General features: G+C 41.0%; 1 protein-coding gene across 4 annotated transcripts in view; it reads right to left on the bottom strand.

The window, feature by feature from the left end:
* Window positions 1-13,941, bottom strand: part of LOC126917466 (protein-L-histidine N-pros-methyltransferase) — a 41,383-nt gene extending 27,442 nt beyond the window's left edge. For 3 of the 4 annotated variants that reach the window (XR_007710965.1, XM_050724361.1, XM_050724359.1), the window contains exon 1: window positions 13,562-13,941. Coding sequence is in view for 3 of the 4 variants with exons in the window: in XM_050724361.1 (XP_050580318.1) it covers window positions 13,562-13,753 (192 nt within the window). In the remaining variant the exon portion in view is untranslated. The remainder of the gene's footprint in view (window positions 1-13,561) is intronic. The other variant, XM_050724362.1, reaches the window with a different exon arrangement.
* Between the last annotated feature and the right edge of the window lie 6,446 nt (window positions 13,942-20,387).

The raw sequence follows: 20,387 nt of genomic DNA on the forward strand, positions 1-20,387 counted from the left end.
TATTTTCAATTTCGCAGGCAATCACGACACGCATCACGTTCCGCGAGACCGCGGCCTCCGCAAAATTTCGCGGTGGGTTAATGCGTCGAAATAAGAGCCGCGGCCCCCTTGCGATTCATTAACATCCCGCAAGGTGTCCGGCAAAAAGTGTTTCTCGCTTCATTATCGGAGCCGCGTATCGCGACATTAACGATATTCCTCCGGTGCCGGCGAACGGTTTCGGTGCGGAACCGCAAAACAGTCGGAGAAGCAATTACGTTGACCGGTCCTCCGCTGGCAGCATCGGTGGCGGCGGTCACCACCACCGGACCATCACCACCGACCATCGCTATGTATATACCATGCCACTACCACTAAGCACCAAGCAACGCCAGCAACGCCAGCAACACCGGCAGCACCGGCACAGTCTGGCTCAGTGTGGCTGTGGTACACGACAGATATCCGATTTCACCGTCAGCTTCCGAGAATGAGAACCAATTACGCGGCCCGGGGCATTAAGGAATCGATCTAATTTGCGCGCGGTGGTGGCTCTTAATGGCGAGCGCCGACCGATGAAATTATACGAAAATGTAATCAACGCGCTTTTTGTCTCGTTTCGCTCCAAGGGCAGGGGCGTAATTAGGAATGCTTTTGCGCCTCGCGACGGGGGACACTTGTTGCTTTCTCTCCCTCACCTTGCCTCTACCTTCCGCCTTCCTCTCTCTCTCTCTCTCTCTCTCTCTCTCTCTCTCTCCCTCTTCTCTTTTTCCTTATACGCATCCCTTCTTTTTTCCTCACCAGGCAATCGTCCGTTTTCCTCTCTCGCACTCTTTATTTTTTTGTACGTCCTTTTTTCTTGCTCTCCCACCCCATTATTCCCTGTTCCTCTTTCAGACTCGCAAGTCAAGAGACCTGGAAAAAACGAGGAGAACGACGAAGAAGAAGAAGGTAGGTGGGGAATGGTGAGGTGGAAGGACCCGGCCACAGAAGGAGAGTAATTAACGCCGTGGTGCCCAGGTGCGCGGCCCTAAGAAGTCGTTTATGGATTGCTCGGCAGCCGCACCGTACGCGGCCATCAATTAGATTCTCTAATTAAAACAGTCCCTTCTCGGCCCCGGGGAATTAACTCCCGGCAAACCTCTGTAATATTCTGTCGACTCTGTCATCGTCGAGGTCCATAGGGCCCTGGCTATCTCTGATTTCCCAATCTCTTCTTTCTTCTTACTTCTCTCGTATCCTTTATCTTTTTCCTCTCGTCCTATCGCTCGTATTTCGAGCTTGAGTTTTTAAATCGCTTTGCAAGTATGTAATACGATGTTTGTTCGAAGACGTAACGTAAGAAGGCAACGAAGTGCGTATAATTGCAAGATAGAATGGGAAATTTTAAGAAATTTGTTGGACAGTGTTAAAGGGAATTTTTGTTGGATCGTCGTTGCAAGAACGACGAGTACGTCTCGATTAGTATTTCTTCTTTTAAAGACGGATATTTCGTTAAGCGTGACAATTTTTTAAACCAATCCAGAGTAGAATAGATTTAAAGATAATTGTTTACCTGTTGTCGTCGATAAGGAAAATAATTTGATACCATACGCCTTTAATTTTCGAGAGGAGAAACGCGCGAATTTGTACTTGGAAAGTTTTACTCCGCTCGTATTCCTCTGCAACGAGCCATCAACCTTTTTCGCAATGCATTTATATTATTCTCCGACGAAAAGATAGAAATACTGAAACAAGAAGATAGCGAATTTAGCGGACAATAAGCGCAACAAATACGCGAAACAATAGCCTCGGCCAGATTACTCATCTCGAACAACGCCTTAATTAAATTAACCTCAAGTGAAGAAGAACTGGAGAAAGAGACTGCTCGACTCGGGGCCGCATCTGTCGAAGCAATGAATCATGTAACTCGATCATTACTCTAATGAACTCTCGACGACTTTTCCCTGGTAATTGAATTGGAACAGTGACAAAGGGGAGGTGGCCAAGAAGGAATCTGAAAATCAGCAATCTACGCGAGCTACGCGGACGAGAGAAGGAAAGACAGACAGAAGGAGTGGCGTACGATTTTAATTATAGCTGGCAGCATGCATCGCTAATTGCAAGTAGCCAACGTTGCTTCCACCTCCGTCATCACACTTTCATTCGACTTTTTCGCGATTTTTTCGCGACTTTTTCTCACCACGAATTACAAATGGCTACCGAGGTGCTCGTGCGGAGACCGGACAGCATTCCTCTTTGTGTCATTAGTGGCGACTTTCTGCGAGGCAACCGTCGGACAGAGACGGGGCGAAATCGTCGAAGGGAAGGAGCAAAAGGGAATCAGATTCGCGCACCTTCCGTCTAGTCCAGCGCACGCACCAATCGCATCTCTCCACTCGGACAACAAGTAGCCAACTCGGAAATCACGCTCATCTAAATCAACGTCTCGCGTACCACCGACAAACGACACGGACGCCTCGATCTTTCTATACGTATACATATTAAGTACTACGATGCGATGGTACGACCTGTGCATTTGCGTGTTAAAATGAAACGAAAATGATCTATGGAAGGCCGTTGCAACGATGAAAAAGAGAGACACGCATATAAAAAGATATAATTATAGAAATGTAATATAGTTGGACGATATAAATGTAAAGATATCGCGTAAATATAATATAATTTTATAAACATCGATCGTAGGGCAGAATGCCGCACTTATTCGAACTTTTACTAACCAAAATGGTTAATTTTCGTTAGAAGATTATTTCCTCCAATTATTTTGCGCATCATAGAGCGTCACAGTCTCGTGTTTTTTTCAAATTTGTTCATAACAAACTCGCTTCTTCGTCGTTAGGTTTCAAGCGACCAGCGTAATAAACGAACGTCTTAATAACAAAGTACTTGCGTAAAAGCGGAAAAGGATGAAAATAAAAAGCAATGCGACAAACGTGCTTGATAATCAGTACTTAAGCTAAGAAAGAAAGAGCAGTTTCACGTCACAGTTCGAGTCTATGAGATCTGTGCGCCTCATCGCGCGAGACTCGTGTTCAACACGCTTCGTGCCGAATGGTTATGTGCCTGTTTATGGCGGTACGCTGTAGTGCATAGGAGAACTTGTGAAACGTAAACTTCGCCGTATAACCCGTGGCACTGTACCTACTATTCCTCGTCAATGGGAGTATTTCAAGGTTACGACATTTTTGACTGTCCTACTTACCTACAGCTTGCTCGTTCCAACGTTACCTCGATACTCTAAGATCAGTCGTTCAACGTCTATCGATAGAAAAGTTTTCGCCTAACGTAACTTTATTTAACTTTCAATTGCTCGTTCGTACGATTTTCCGCAAACTCTCTGTCGTCGACGGATTACTAATAAGTTAATTAACATCGAGAAGAGTTAAGAAGAGCGCGATACACGTACATATATCGTCCGTCTGTGTGTCCAACGATTATACCTCGGCGTAGGATCGTCTCTGTCTGCAGCTATCCGGCATTCGTCCAATAAAATGGAATTTTGCCAAGCGTAGATCGAATCGCGAGATCTTGAATCTCCATTTCCTTTCTCACTCTCTCAACCATTACGATATCGCGATATACACATAGTATTCGTTTCTCTCAACGAAGCAAGTGTTTCCTCGAGTTTCTTTTTCTGAAAATCTCTCCAGTATTCAGAGATGGAGAGGGGGCCCGAAGCACGCGTAAACCTGGCGTAGGTAAACTGTGAACGATAAACAACGCTCGTCGAGCGGTTTATGCTTTCCGCGAAGAATACTGGGGATGTTTGGTCGCTCGTACGTGGAACTCTTCGAATTCCAGGGTCGTGTTGGATCGCGAGTCAAACGCATTCTCTTCCTGTGCCATTATGTTATACCGGAGGCGGCAGCGGTGGCGGGCGCGAGCCAAGCAGGCGTTATATTGGCGCCGTGGCAGAGAATCGACGCCATCTTTCCAAGTTTCCGAACCTGTCTCGTGATTTCACCGGCGACGACCGAGTGCCACGTCCCCGAGATTAACCGCGCCGATGCAAATGCTACGGATTTTCGAATCGATCGATCCTTCCGATGCTCCTTTCTTCTTCGTCGAACCGCGGTCCGAGACTCGGCGAGCGAGATCGAGCTGCTGCGACAACCTTTTCAAACGGAATACGTCGTTTGTCGTTTATCGTTGCGCAGCTGGCTTGGGATAAGAAATTTCGTTCTCTTTTCCATTCCACGGCAATTAGTTGTTCTGCTTTGCACAGAACTCGTCGAATTTGCTATTCACCTTCGACTAGTTAACCAAGTTCAACGAGTATACTCGTCGTTCGAAATAAAAAGTTACCATTTACTATAAAAACTCACAATTTTAGTAAAAAGTAACGCAAATGACATTTAGCGATATGTTTTCTTTATACTTCCAGTAAAATTATCATCTATTTTATTTAAGACAAAAAGAGTTTGAAAAATGAAAGTTTGATCATTCGATTATTCTCTTTGGTATATCGATTATCCTCTGTATAATATATTGCTTTTTCTAAATTGATTCGATTATTTTCCTCGATGCGTCGGCTACTTCTCAAGTCGTTTTGTGCGCCTTACTTTATTACTTTTTCGCAATTTTCAAGTCTTTAATAACAATACCATTTTTCAACGATGAATTGTTAATTCTTTCCTTCGTCGTTTCGCCTTATTTTTCGTAAAATCTATAATAGGAGGATTTGCCCCGAGATCGACGTGTATACTCGTCGTTGCTTCATTTTATCTGCGCAGCCTGTAAAGATTTCTGAAGCTAAACTTCGCAATTAACAGGTTAATCGGTAGCATATCCTTGCACCACCTATTCGAACGAGTCATCGGTAGTCATCGAGCGACATAAAAATCAGAAAATCAAGAAATATTCCATTCGTTAGGTTTCTAACAACATTAAAGACTAATTATCTTTTCTATGCGTTATTGAAAAGCAGCAAGTAAATTTCAATTAATTTCCTCTCTTTCCTCGGGAGAGTATCGAACAAAATTGCGCAAGGGCAGAATGCAGAGATGGTGCCCCTTTTTAGAAGATTCGCACCGTGAACATTTCGAGTGGGAAGTGTTGATTGGAAAAGCAGCGGTGTGCAGAAAGCGTCGGTGTAACTAACCGTGAGGATTTTTCATCGAGATCGACGATCGACTAACGAAGCTGGCCGCGCCTAGAATATCAGTTCGTTTGCGCGAGAAGAGAGGCAATTCGAGTTTCCTAAATCCTCCAGGCTGCCGACATGATCTACGATAACGACGATTCTACATCGAAAATTTTCGTACGTTCGCGAAAATAAATCGAAGAACTACTTGTCTTTATGCTTTTACGAGTGTCGCCTCGTATTCACGTAACGACGTAGCGATAAGCCTATGGAATTTCGCGAAGATCTAACGAAGCTAATCTCGCGAATAGGCTGTGAATATTCGTGCATTTAGGACAAATTTAAAGAAGCAAAAATACATAAAACGTGTACGGTATTTTTAAAAGTAAATACAAAGAAGCTTCGGTAACAGGGAAATTAATCGATGGCATATTGAATTCTAGGATTTCTCCAGTACAAAGTATGACTTTTATCGCGTTATTCTCTTGTGGTTTTCGCGTAAAATTTTATATAATTCCACGTATATAGGTATATATATATATATGAACTAACTGTGCAACTGTATAATCATAAAATAAACGTATAATCATATAATAGACATTTACAACTACAAATAAAATCTAGTAGAAACTAAATAATAATATCTATTCCTCGACATCTAGTCCGACTAAATAAATTTCTAATACTCTCGGATAAATAGTTACGTATCTTGCAAGGTTTTAAGCCAGCGCCGAAGCCACGACCGAACTGGTAGCTAAACCAATCGCAATCAACTATTTTCTTGGACATAGTCTTGCCGCTCAGGAAACAGCTATAACTATTTCGCGAACGATCGGTCTCGAACATGGTCGATTCGAAATTATTTGTAAGCGCTATCCGCGATGATGCAAAATGAATCGGATCGTTATCAGACAGCGCATCGTGCAGACGTATACGTAGCTACGTATAGGACGTTCCAGAAAGGAAGTTTGATGCCAAACTTTCGAAGCACGTGGTATTCGTCGAATCGACCAAACAAATCTGCATAAAAGGAAGTTTTATTTATACGTTTAAGACAGCTATTCGTACAAACGCTATGTTTTGTACGTACCAAGCAAACGTTTTCTATAGATAGATCGGCTTGAAATTCGACCGATATAATCGCGATACAGTCTCTTTATAGGGTTAACGAAGTTTCAAACGCACGACATACGGCAGATAATAATCTCACCGATGAGAAAGTCTCACGACACCAAGACTAACGATATTTGGACCAACGTCCGAGCGCTCATTTGCTCCTTTCCACGAGCGCTGTGTACGTACTTTCCACGTTTGGCATAACTTTCTGAAACACCCTGTATAAGCAAGTACGTATACCCACACGGATGGAACCGATATAATCGTTTGGAGTCCCTTTGGTTGGCGCGAGACGCGATCGATCATGCGTGAAACGGCTGGAAGAGCACTCTCTGGTTACGTATCTACTCTCTGTACGTTCCTCGACTTACCGGTGGTGCCCCAGAGGAATATTTCGAGAACGAGCCGATAACGATCTGTGTCCGTCCCGCGGCTTCGTTATCCGATCCGTATAGCCGCGTAAAATAACTTGCAAATTACGATGTGTGCGGCTCGACCGTCTCATCGTCCCCTTTCTCGGCCTTTTTTCAACAGGCTTTCCAACGTTTTCCACGGCTTTTATGACAGCCTTCTTCTTCTTCCCTCGCTTCGCTTCATCGATAGGTCCGTGTTCACGTACGGAAAGGACTATCGTATTCTCTCGTACATCCATAATATCTCTTCCTTTTCTCCGCGATATCCACGAGCCGTTCGTAAGCCGTTGATATTTATTTTACTCGTTCTTCTTTTTCTCTTGGTTTTTAACTTTTTTCCCCCCCCTGCCCCTTGCTTTTCGTTTCCTTTACTTCTTTGTTCTTCGGGAGGAACGATATCGCGATGCTTTTGTCGAAGCCACGATAAGTATACGGTGCGCGCGAAAATCTTCCGTACACTCGCTAATTTAGCTTGTCGCGAAGGATAACACCTTGCGCGCGGCAATCTCGTTTTACCAACTATTTCGTATTACCAACTATTTCACTCTGAGCCTTCGTAGCGATGAATCTCCTCTACGTTTATCGGTCGAAGCTGCCACGCTAACGAGAGGAGGATCCGAAATGTTGCTTTTCGATCTTGATCTTAGTCCCGCGGGCTTCGCTAGAGCAGAATCTTTATCGCTGCACGTAGAACCGCGCATGTGGTTGTTTAATAGTTTCAAAGATGCGAACCTCAGAACGAAACGGTGTTTCTCTGGATACCGAGACGGTTATCGCGACTAATCAGATTTTAGCGTGTCGAAAGCTTGCAAAGATTGAATTTTTTCTTTTATCTGTGATCGAGAGGATTACACTTTCCTGGTAGTAAAAAGATAAGCAAGTACCGAAGTTAATCATGAATTCTGCTTAAAGGTAACGAGTGCTCGATTAGATATCTGTGTCTTTCTATTTTTACAGTAAAACAGATATTAGTTACGGTTGTTTGATCTTTTATTAGGCCAAGTTACCTGGAAGTTATGCATCCTTCTGCCCATATCCTTCAAACTTGATTTCATCCATTTATTCGTTTCGATACTGTCGATCGAGGTTTCGAGTTGTCAGTGATTTTCGAATTTCGAATTAAAAGAAAGAAAGAAAACGACAGTCGATCGTAACGTTCCTTTTTCACGAGCAAATCAAATTCTGATCGTTATTATTCTATGGATTCGCGCGAGTAAAGATATATTCCAAGTTTCTTTCGGATTTCCTATCACCTTACAAATAGGATGGTATTTTTTGATATTTCTTATCTACCTACGATTGAATTTAATATATTAAATTACGTTTAAATAAAGACAAGTTACGTGCAATTTTTTTTGTCGTCAAAGGCATTCGTCAAAGCTGAGCCTGGAAAGTAAGACAAAATTTCTCTGAATCTATCGTTACTTTACGAAATTACCAGATCGAGTACCGATTTAAACGTCATTTACGTCGACACATTCGGTATACTCGCGCAGAATCCGAAATATACCTATCGCGTCAATTTTGATCTACTTTCACGGGGCAATAGCAACTCGTTATTGCGTGTGAAACGTAAAGTGTCTGGTCGACGATTTCAGAGACTTAAGTGGTTGAAATGATACACCTTACGAAGTGTTAATAAAACTTGAATCGGCCAGGACGAAGGCGGTACAAGCGGGCCTGTTGGTAGATCCCGAATCACAGGATCCGATCCGGTTTACATGATATTTTTTGCTAATTGATTCCTGTTCGTAATGGCACCAACGTCGCACAATAACGAGTGCCTGATAGTTATCGTACGTGCGTAGAGTTACAAACAGAAACTTTTTATTGCCACGATACGATACATTAACGATTCTTAGTGATCGAAGAGCTTCTGATCTTCTGTAATCTTCTAATAACGATGTTTAGATAAAAAGAAGAACGCGAAATTGCTCGACAGAAAGGTACATTCGCCATCGAATAATTTATACAATTGTTTCATTAACTTAACCTCGACGCGTAGCTGGAGATTACGAGTCGAACCTTGTACGTCGTTAATTCCCAAAAATCAGCGACTCGAGTTAAAGCCAAAGGTTCACCGACGTTGTTACGAAGCGTAGCAAATGCAAAAGAAATCTCTAGCAAGAACGAAAAAAGAAAAGTATGCCAGGCTAACGTTCCTTATCGCTCGTTGCTTTTTCACGGTCTATGCTCGACGAAAAGCCGGCGCGGAAGAAATCAGCAAAAATGCGAAATACCAAAAGAGCCGGGAGGGACGGGCCTAATGAAATCCTTCGTTTCACCGAGTCTCGTCTTGGAACCGTGCCTTTTTTTGCCCCGCGACTTTCAAATCGGTCGGCGGCACCGGTCCCCTCGCATCGGCAACTCGCGTCTCGTGCGCAAGAAGTTCGGCGACAAAGCGTATCGTGTACGGCGAACAAGAATTCTGCCGAATGGATCGGCGTTCACGGTGGAAACCGGTATCCCGCGTACGAATAAAGACATAAATACGACTTGTTCGGTCGATCGAGCGTCGATCTACGCTGCAGAAATCAGTTTTTCGGCTGGTGGATCCACTGCGCACGCATGCTCGCGCACACGACGCACGCCCGCGATTATACGACTTGATAAACGAAGATCCACCGACCATACGGATTTATCGCGGTCCCGACAACATCTTTCGCGATTCTTCATCGTGAAAGTGCCGCGAAAGATCCTAGATCTCGCTTTATGTTCGCGAACGATAGTCGTATTCATCGTTGGTCGTTCTTTTCTCGAAACAATACCATCGCGCGCGAACGATAACGCACGGTATACTCGTCTTTGTTCCTCTCTAGATTCGTTCGTTGCACCGCGCTCTGCTACTGCGTCGCGTAACAACTATCGCGACTCGATAGTATTTACATTGTCGTTATTTAGTCTGAGCCATGCTTGTCACGTGCTATTCTCCGCTGCTAAGTATGTACGTATGTACGTATATGCCCGGTCTTTGTATTTATCGTATGTGAGATTTATCTCGAAGAACGCTTCGAAGTCTATGAATACGCGCTCGCGTATACATTATGTATATTTATTTTTGTCGTTTGCGGTTTTTTATGCTATTTGGATGGAGATGACGAATCGCTCGACCGTCCACTTGTTTTGTACATTGTCACTCGTGTTTGTTTTGATTTTTTCGGCCGTCGTACGGTGTCCGATTTCGTCAGAGATAACATCGAGACGAACTGTCGCAACACGGGCTACGATGCAATGTAGTATTCGTTGATGGTTAATTAATTTAAATAAATGATTTTATTTAACTTTTAGACTTTGTTATATATACGTTATATGTAATAGGCACGTATGTTTCTATCCACTTAGAAGTCCAATATTACTCTTCGCTCGCGTCTTCTTGTATTAAAAATTGTCCGAGATAGCTAGCCTTTAAACTCTGTTATGTTGCGTGTCACGACAAGAAAATATTATTACAGTTTGACGTAAGAGACGAGTTACTGTTAGAATTCTTAATGTGGCACGCGACGAACGATCATGAATAATACGACGGACAAATATTCCCGAAGAGTAATCTAAAAGTATCTTTTTTAAATTACAGTAGTATCGTATACGATATTATGTTCTAAAAAATCAATTGAAATTCACTTGAAATTAATATTCGCGAAGTAACGTTTCACTGATAACGTAAAGGACGTAAATAGCAATCGTTCTTCGGATACTTGACCATTATGGTACACGTCATAGTTAAATTTAACTCGCCATAACACAATTCCGTTTAAATTAGCATCTACTTCAAAACATATCATTATAACACGAACCTCAAGAAAAAAAGACAAGTCTTTGGAAAATATACTCTTCGTGTTTTGCGTTCAAAAATAACATCTTCCTCTCAGATCGTACATAATATTTACATTCTTGGAACGTATCATCTTATGTTGCGTAAGCGCAACCTCTTTCGTTGATCCAAAATTTTTAATAATTTCAAAATCCATATTCATAATTGCCCGCATGTCCGATATAAATTATTATGAAATATCTTTCGAGATTCCTTGATTTCTAATTCACATTCACACAACTATAATACCGTCTAAGTATACTTGTACAGTAGCTACTATAAAGTCTCCTGGGCCACGAACGACATACTTGGCCATGCAATTTCATTCGTGTAATTCGTTAAATATTTCATCCATAATACACCAAATGATCTACTTACATTCGCGACGACGTCGCGACGCACCGCGAACGTAAAGGGGTTAAACTTAAAATCGCGTCTCGTAGTTACCAGTTGGGCCTCATCAAGCAAACAGAGAAATTCTATTTAACATGGTCAAAGCGAATCGTCATTAGCCTCGCCGAAGTTGCTCGCAATCAGGACTTCTCTTTGCCACACTTCACGAAGGTAATAAACATTATTATCACGAGCGTTGCTGTTATTATTACGAGCGAGCTCGAGATACGCGTGTTTCGCAAGCTGCCGTGAACTGGTTGACGACAGCACCGAGGACGAGTTAAAATTCCTAAGAAATGGGACACGTTGTTTAGGCTACGGGGTGTAAAAGTACGGAAACGTCTTTCGATGGTAGTTGTCTCGGTTGCAGGAGTTTTCTCTTTCTTCCCCTCAGGAGTCTCATCCATCAGTTACTTAATATTTCAAAGCAGCGTTCCACGCGACCCTCTTTCTCTCTATTTTTCCATCTCTTTCCTTAGAGGAGGATCCGCGAGGAAACGAACGGCGCCGCCAGTCTTTTAAAAACCTTAAAACACCACCGGGTCGACGCATCCACGCCACTCGGTCTGAGAGTAAAGTTTTCAGACTGCTCAGGGATATTAGGCGATGGCAGGCACAGAGAACTACCTAGTGCTACGCAAGGAGAGAGGAAAGGGTCGGGAGAGAGGGAGAGAGAGAGAGAGAGAGAGAGAGAGAGAGAAGGTGAAGCGACGTCTCGCCTCGATTTCGGTCGGCAGGGGGTTGAGGCAAATCTCGCGGGGGCGTCCCTCCGCACGAATTTCAAATTTCTCGTTTCACGCGACCGAATGGGATTCTTCCCTTTTCCTGCGAGCACCTGCTCGAGCGAGCGGCCCTCCGAATCGATTTGCTCTCTGTCGCACGCGAAAGGTTCTCGCAAACACCGATAAAAGCTTCTTTCTTCCGCTAGATGAATAAATACGCGATCGGACGCGCCAGTCGACTTTCTGCGGATTTCCAACCTATGCTAGCTACGTAATGGAAAACGTAAAGAGGTGTGTTTCTTTTTTTCTCGTTTTCCTTCTGGCCGCCTGTGAAACGATATAGATGTAAAGGACGCGTTCGAGATTGTTGTACGAAGGCATGTTCGAAGCTGAGAATAAGTTCAAAGGGAAGAATGGTAGGCGAAAACTCTTCGAGACGTTACTTTCCTGTGAAATTTGTAAATTCGTTTGGGACGATACTAAGGAAAAATCTGCTCAATTTTGTAGGAAGAATTGAACGTGTATTTAAGTTCTGCGTTCTACTTCCAGGCTTAGATTATATAAAATATGCGTCTGTTCGTAAATTTTGAAGAATTCAAGCGATTAATTGAACAACACCTCGTCATTTAAATTTAACTGATTTTACAAAAAATTGAATACCTTTCCTATAAGAAATACAATCATTGAACTGACGATAATACCGAGTATACATCTATTATAAATAAATATTGCTTGTCACAGTCTCGTTAAAGTACCTAACAGAAAGTTAAACATTACACGTAACTGCTAATTTCAAAATATTTCAAAACCAACCACTATCGGTCACAGGAATTTTATGTTTTCGTCGTCTTAATTTTTTGCATTTCCAAATTCAATTTTTCTCGCAAGAGCGAATTTTACGTTTTAATCTTACTTTATGGTAAAATTAAAAATCTGTTCCTTCCGAACTATACCATTATTTTCAATGTTCCTTGTAATCATGTAGCATGAGTAACGACGAATCGAAACGCGAACCATCACACGCTGTTGGCGGTATTAATAGATTGAACGTTTGAAGTTGTGTAACTAGCAACTAGCGCTGTTAGTAGGTTCCAAGTTGGCAGACTTTTGTCTTGTGATCGTTTTCATAGATTCAACGCGATCAACGGTCTCGGCATGATCGCTCGTGACTTCGAGGAGTTGAATTGAAGGCAACCATAAAGATATAATTATAAATAGAGCGAGGCAAGACGCTCGGACGGTGTTCGGAACTGGCGTTTGAAGATGTTTCAGGAATATCGAGAACGTAATTATCCTGTAATTACTGAGCATGCTCTTGACTCTTGAGTAGCGTCGTTCGCGGAATGAGAGGGCAGTCAGTGGTTGGCCTTGTGCGGTAATTGTACTAATTATTACTGCTCTCCTCGCTCTCTCCCCCTTGCTTTCGCCTTAGTGGCTACTTCCTCCCCCGACAACCCAATTACCCTGCTGGCCCGTGCGCCACTCGGAATTTACTAAGACCAGATTCAAGAGACCCTTCATTCACGGAAAAAGAAATTTCTCCTCGACGTTATTTTAATTAAACGCGACTAAGGTCGACACCGAACATATCTCTAGTTATCCATCAAATAATACGAAAATAAACGCGCGAATCAGTTGCATTCCAAATTTTACTATCTTATCTGACCTACCAAACAAATCTTACTTTTCAATATAGCACGATCAAACCTGTATCGAATTTGAGACGGCCAAATTCGTTACGTGAAGCGATAACATGAATTTCCTTTACAATGTTGAAATACATATATATATATACATCTATATACATTGAAAATAAATTCATCGTAAAATTAATATAACAGTTGTAGTAATGTTTAGAAAATCGGTTAAATAAAAATGTAATGTAGTTGCGTTATTTTAGCTGGAAGCACTATTACGTATCTACGGTCCTGAGGCCACTGACGTGACCTCAGGCGGCGATACGAAGAACGGAGTACGCGCGGGTTGGGTACAGATATGTATGCAGGGGATTGAATAGGAAATGTAACCTATTTACGTTAATATTTACCTGGGTTTTGTCGTACGCTTCGAGCTGTTCATCCGCCTTCTGCTTATCATAAAGTAACCTGGCGAGGCTCCCATGTGGTCTATAACTTCTTACGGCTCTACTCGTGAGTGAATCCTGATTGACAGCGGAACAGGTAGTCAAATCCTTGACGTTGCAGGTGCACCGTGGTACAGGCACGTCCACACCCGCCATGCCCACGAGGAGCACGTTAATGACTGCTAGTCACCACACGCGCATCATATGACCATATCCGATACCCAACACTGTAATCTCACAGCTAACACTTTGGTATATGAACAAGAAAAATACGAAAGATGACGCAGTTCACGTAAACACGTCTAGCACGTGGCCATGTTGGCGATAGTGGCGGCGACTACAGGTTGATTAGCGAATTACGTTTCCCGTAAGCAGCTACAGTCGACGATGTAGGAATACGGATGATGTTTAAACCATCGACGATTTTCGGGGGAAATATGATATTCGACACGTGTATTTATCTTTCACTTATATAATATAAAGCCAGAACGATTTCAATAATTTCGCAAGTAAAATAATAATTCTCGATTGAAATGCTTCATTAAGAAGACTTGAGTTTCATGAATGGTGCTTGATAATACGTCGATAAATCTGCGGAAATAAACCATTGCGACAATTATACGACTGTTACGAGACTATTGTTCATAACTAATCTTCGTTATAATTGATTTCTGAGAGTCTTTGGAAAATTGTATATTTTTATACTGTTATTAACGACAATTACTTACTATTTAAATGATTATATATGCTTTCTTTATTTATATGGACAATACAAACTGAAGTATAGCTATAGCATAATATAATACCAACAATAGCAAATGATACTTATTAAAAAATACTGATAAGCACACTGATTAAAAAAATTTAGGTGACGAGAACATTGACGACTGCACAATGTCTTCGCAATTAAATTCCATTCCTTTAAGCCGTATGGTTTAATTCACACCTAACCTTGATTTGAATCTCATTTCAATGCGGTTCTTAATAGACTTAATAGATTCTAAGTGGAAAAGAGAATGCACGATCTCTTTGTTGAAGTATGAGACAAAGGTAGCGAAAGAATAGTGATTGAGAACAAGAAAGTATGCAAGCGCGAATACGAGGAAGAAAAGGACGTATACGAGAAAAAGACAGTGAAATGAATAGAGGTTAAAGAACGCGTCGAGGAGAATCGCGGAACATCGACGTAGTTCTTGACAGTGGACATAAACATACCAGTTCGTATTGTGAGTCATAAGACATATATATATATACATACATATGTACTTCACTGGTGATCATGTATTCTAATATTATTTTAGTTATTTTATAATTGATATTCTTGTCATTTTAGCAATTAATTAAAAATATTAGAAGTTGCACGATCTATGGTTACATAAAATTAAATTATTTATCAATTTTTAACGAGTACTATAGACGATGACGTTGATGGCGTTTCTCAACAACTGCTGATGGGTCCCATTTATAACTACTGTGAGCACACGTCTTGACGCTATCTTTTTCATCGGTGTTGTCACCCCAAAGAATTTTACTGTCATACATAAAAGTTTTACGTGATATAAATACGCCTTAGAGAAAATTTCTTGTACACCGGAGTGCATCGATGAATATTTCAAATACCATATTGACGTACTGCGCGCGCGCGCGCGCGGACGTTTCTTTCTCCCTTATGCTCCCCATATCGAGTACTGATAATTCATTAATTTATGATAAGCTAGCCTCTCGCCTACAACCTGCATCTTTCCCACCTCACCCCATAAATCATTTTCGCCGCTGACATTAATTGCACGCCGCCCCTCGTTACTGGGAGAAATGAGATTTTTTTAATTGGCAAATTTTTCACCGTAGCTGACACTGTGACACCCTCTCTTGGGGTTATCATTTCTTTTTTCGTATTGCGATTACATCACGCAAAAGGATGTGTATGTGTTTTATATGATATATATATATTTTTTATATGAAATATTTTCCTTTTTTGCACCTATGATGATCATGATTTTTAGTTTATTACTAAATGTAATAAAAATACTGAGATTATATATTAATGCATTTTAAATACATAAGATAAGAAAAGTCGAAGTGAAAGTAAAATGACAGAATGAAAACAGTATGTGTCAAATATAATTTTAAAGATATACATATACTTGTTTAGATGATCTGCAAACCATTAGTTATATAAAATATAAATTCAAAGCTGAAGAGAAAGATAAAAGACTATCAGTTCGAAATTAATAATCCATTAATCCAATTAAAAATTTTAATGACGGTGATGTGTTGTGATAAACTTCACGTGCGATATATTTAGTACGAATACTTAAGGGTATTATCTTATTTACTAAATAATCTTAATCTCTTAAACAACTGACAATACGATATCTTTATGTGAGCAAAAAATGTAATGATAATGATAATGAAAGTTCTCGAGTTGTACAGGAAATCGCAACATTTTCATGAAACTATTCGTCTCGTGTACAATACTGTACTTAATTTTACGATTTTTTTTTCAAGTGGTTTATTAGATTCCGAAGCGCGTTGAATCGCGAAAGGTTAAAGAAGGATGCTGCCGCGGTGAGTTGTGTGAGCTCTAACTTGTCCGCGACATGTTTGGACTGTGACCGTCACTTAAAGCTTAAACATGTGGTGCACGTGTCTCCCTTACAAAGCACGCCGTGCCACCGTCCCATGCTACATTCCACCGATTCGAATCCCTAATCTTCCCTCCGGCTATTCAGAAGTTTCACATACGTCAGGTACTTAAGGAGCTGGACATTAGTGTAACGATATCGTATTCTATTTTTTTTTTACCCAATGAAGACGATGTACACGACAGTGATCGTGCTACTCACTTATATTTGACGAGTAAAAAGAAAGAACAGAGTTTCGCAGCACAATTTATATGAAAGAAAATTTGTTTGTTGTACTTTGCTTTACCAATACAGGAACAAGGTTCAATAAATCTTACTACAATTCTGTAATATTACCAAAAAATTCCCTATATTCTAAACAAATGGTTAGAAATGATATTTTTCTCTATTAACCATCTGTTTATAATATTCACAACATTAAATTTTAAAGAAAAAATAGTATTTTTAGGCGGAAATGGGGAGTTTTGTCGTTTAGAAAAGGTGAACATTTTTAAATACTGATCTAGTATTAAGATATCACTGAAATTTATCTCTCGTCGAGTAATTAAGAAAGATTAATAGCCTGTGTATGGATATCGACACGATAGCTAATAATTAGCAGTTTACAGCTGACTAGATTAAGTTCCTCGTAGACAAGTTTCCGTAAATGTTCCAAATGTCACGCGTTTGTACGGAAATTTACATAACTTTCGCTAGCGCAATGTGAAACGGCAATTAGTTCCTTATCAAATATTGCATCATACTTTTCTGGTTTTAATTTTTAGTACCGTTCTATAGCATATGCGAATAAAACTTTATAAGCTATTTTTAAGTATGTGAAACCTTGATCTTTTCGTTTTATTCATAAATTCGAAATTTCAAAATTATTTAAACAATGTTATTGAAGTATTCTATAATTTTCTTAAGTGAACGCGATTGGACGACATTAAGTTAACTACAAATCAGAAACGATTAAACTAAAATCCTTTATTCATGAGAAAGTGATTTAAAACGTTTATGCGAACGGGGTAACTGCTGAAAGCACCAGTTGAAAATGTCAAGGTAAGAATACTAATAGCTTATATGTATAAAATAATTCATTCTAAAACAATGTAAGACACACTAATTTTCACGTAGGTAATATTTACTCCATAATATAATATGATTGTATCCGTTATTTCTATAATTGATACAAATTATCACACTTTTTGTTGTTATTTATATTTAGTAATATATATATTCGAAATTAAATAGCTTTGCATATTGACGGCAAAAATTAATGTCACGTGAAATTCATTTGCAATAATGCAAGAGAGTATTCTTATAATTAATTATACTTGAAAGGTACAGGGTATCATTATTTATTATTTTCGTGCAATTATTTTTACTTAAAACTCTTAATTGCAACTTACCGCTTAATGTAATCAACGTACCTCATTTTATATAATTAGAATGCCATCTTTTTTACATCGTCATAAATCTGTCTCTCTAGAAAAAAAGTGGTATCTTTGCAAAATCTTCAACTTGATTTATTTGTCTCTCCATTTCTTTCAATGAGAAACTTTATGAACCTAAAAAGTGAAAAACAATTGCATAATACAGAAGTCGGACGAATCAATTTTCATTCCCTTTCTTCATAAAATTAAATATTTGCTCGCATTTCTATGTTTTCTAAGATTATATATTATATATCTCTAAGACTACGTGATTAAATATTCCAATATAACCTCTTTCCTTAAATGTAAAGTGCTAAATTGCTTACCTTTCTCTCAGTACGAAACGCATTAAGCTTTTACTATATTATTTTCCTTTCATCGTGAAGGGGCCTTCAAATCTTCAAGAAAACGTTCTATATTATTTTACACACTTTACGCGTGAATCGTGGATCGCCAGTGTAAGTGTAAATGAAAATTCGTTTTCCACCAAGGGGGTATCGTTCGAGGGAGAGAAGACGTTGTTTGGTGTTACACGGTTGGAAGGGCCTTAACTCGATAAGCCCTCACGGTACCTGAAGTGAGCTCATAATCGTGAACGAAGCGCGCAACCGCTTATTACAAGCGAGGGCATTGTAAATTTGCAGGGAAGGAGGTTAGAAAGAGGCCGAAACGAGAGAAGGATAGACATACAGAGAGATCCAGTAAGTTGGAAAGAGAAGAGAAATAGAAAGGAAAGTGGTTGAGGGAGGCTGAGAGGAGTCGAAAGGACAAAGCAGCGCGAAACGTGCCCCCCAGCCGTGTTTCCGAAGTTCTCGTTCTACGTTGAAAATTTATCGTTTGGCTCGAAGAGAAAACGCAGGCGATCGGTCTCTGTGTGGTTTTATTGCGTCGTTCTCGTCGATCGACAAATCCAGATTTTACCGAAAGCCGGTGTTTAAGATAATAAGGACATTTTTTTAAGGACGCGTAATTAGCGGTACAGGGAGTGGGAAACGTTAATTAGCCTCGGCAGAGGTGCAAACCGTTATTAACGAAACTCGTACGAAGACATGGACGCGGATGAACAGGTCGCATGCGTGTGCGCGCGTCGATGAATTATCGTACCTGTAATTACGTAGCTGAAACCCGTGGTTTGTGTGTGTACAATCGTGCTATCGGGCGATATTCTAAAAGCGGTAAAACGGGTTAAATTCCTCGCAGGCTTCGAGAAATAATTTAATTACACCCAGCTAACGATAATTGCCGGAACGATAATTCGATGTTAACCCGCACCGAACCGAGAGTGTACATTTCCTGCGCGCGGCGCTGCGGCTTTCTTATTTCACGCATACGCGACTTGTCGGCCGGCGTTGCCGAGTTTCAATTATCCGACGAATAAAAAGTTGCTACTTCGCTTATAAATCATCGCTACGTTATTATGATTATCTTCTAATTTATGAAACCAACTTTCCCTTCCAATTTCGACTTACTGATCGATGTTTCAAATTTTAAAGGGCTATGCTTTTCGTCGATCATTGGTTTGTTCGATCACCGAACAGGCAGCGCCTCAAACGTCAATTATACGCAAAAGTTCGTCGACCCGATATTGCCGATCGTACAGAAACATCTACCTACCTTAACCTAACGAAACAAATTGTCAGTAGTTTCCCTTGTGGGGAAAAGATCAGTTAGAAACAATTAAGTCGGTCTGTGCAGCAGCTTAAATCAGAAACGACACTAATACGTCTTCCGTAAGTTTCTCTTTCTCTGTGTTTCACCTTGCCCCTCCTACCTAGCAGTCAGGTCCGGCTGTCTGATTACAGGGGAACACCGAAAGGAGATCCACGCACCGATCCCTGCTGTTTCTCTCTCCCGGCTCGTTCTTCTTATCCCTCGTAATAATAATTACCAACACACCGCGGTGCAGGCACGCCGAGAAACCAACGGCAGCAGCAACACGGAACGAACAGCTATCTAAAAGGTGAGGTCGCCGGCGCTGATGTTGCTAGTGGTGGTGAGGGTTCACACGTGGAGTGATGTATGCCCCGTGTGCGGCACGATGCGTAACACGGGGAGCCTATACGTCTACATGCCCTGAGGCTTCCAAAGTCGAGCCTTCTCCGCTGCTCATGTCATACATGCATACACGTGGCGCGACACGCGTACGTGTGCTCATGTGTGCGTGTGCGTGCCGTGCGTGCATCTAGAAGAACCGAATCGAACTTCTTCTCGCGCGAGAACGCCATTTTATGAGTTCGTGTTGTTTGCTCGACCGACAGAGGAGCGCCAGGCGTCGTTGAAAAATTATGGAATCTCGTTGCTTATGGGTCGCCAGTACTCTCATTAGCGGAAGATTAAAGTGATTACGCTCCACGTGAATGTACGTTTCTCGAGCGTAGATGGAAGGTGAATTGCATGATAAATTTTAAAGTTCTCTCGTAAAAACGTGGCGAGGTGGGCGCGTTGCTCGATTTGGAAGCCAAACTAGGCGTTTCAGAGGTTATACACACGACAAATTAGAGGGGCGTGAGAATTCACCGGATTATGCCTCTTAACTTCGATCGCGGTATCGAAGTATCGTTTAATCACGCGTTTTGGTTTGTCGTATCGACACCTGGTTTAATAATTTGGAATTACGAAGATTTTTCGTGTGAGTATCGGTTAACTTCCTATACTTTTTCGGTGTATTTATCCTTAAAGTTGGACCAACGAGAAAAAGAATTAGATAACGTATGAATAGGTTAGAATTAA

The sequence above is a fragment of the Bombus affinis genome, chromosome 6 (assembly GCF_024516045.1).
Source record: "Bombus affinis isolate iyBomAffi1 chromosome 6, iyBomAffi1.2, whole genome shotgun sequence".
In the NCBI taxonomy this organism is placed as follows: Eukaryota; Metazoa; Arthropoda; class Insecta; order Hymenoptera; family Apidae; genus Bombus; species Bombus affinis.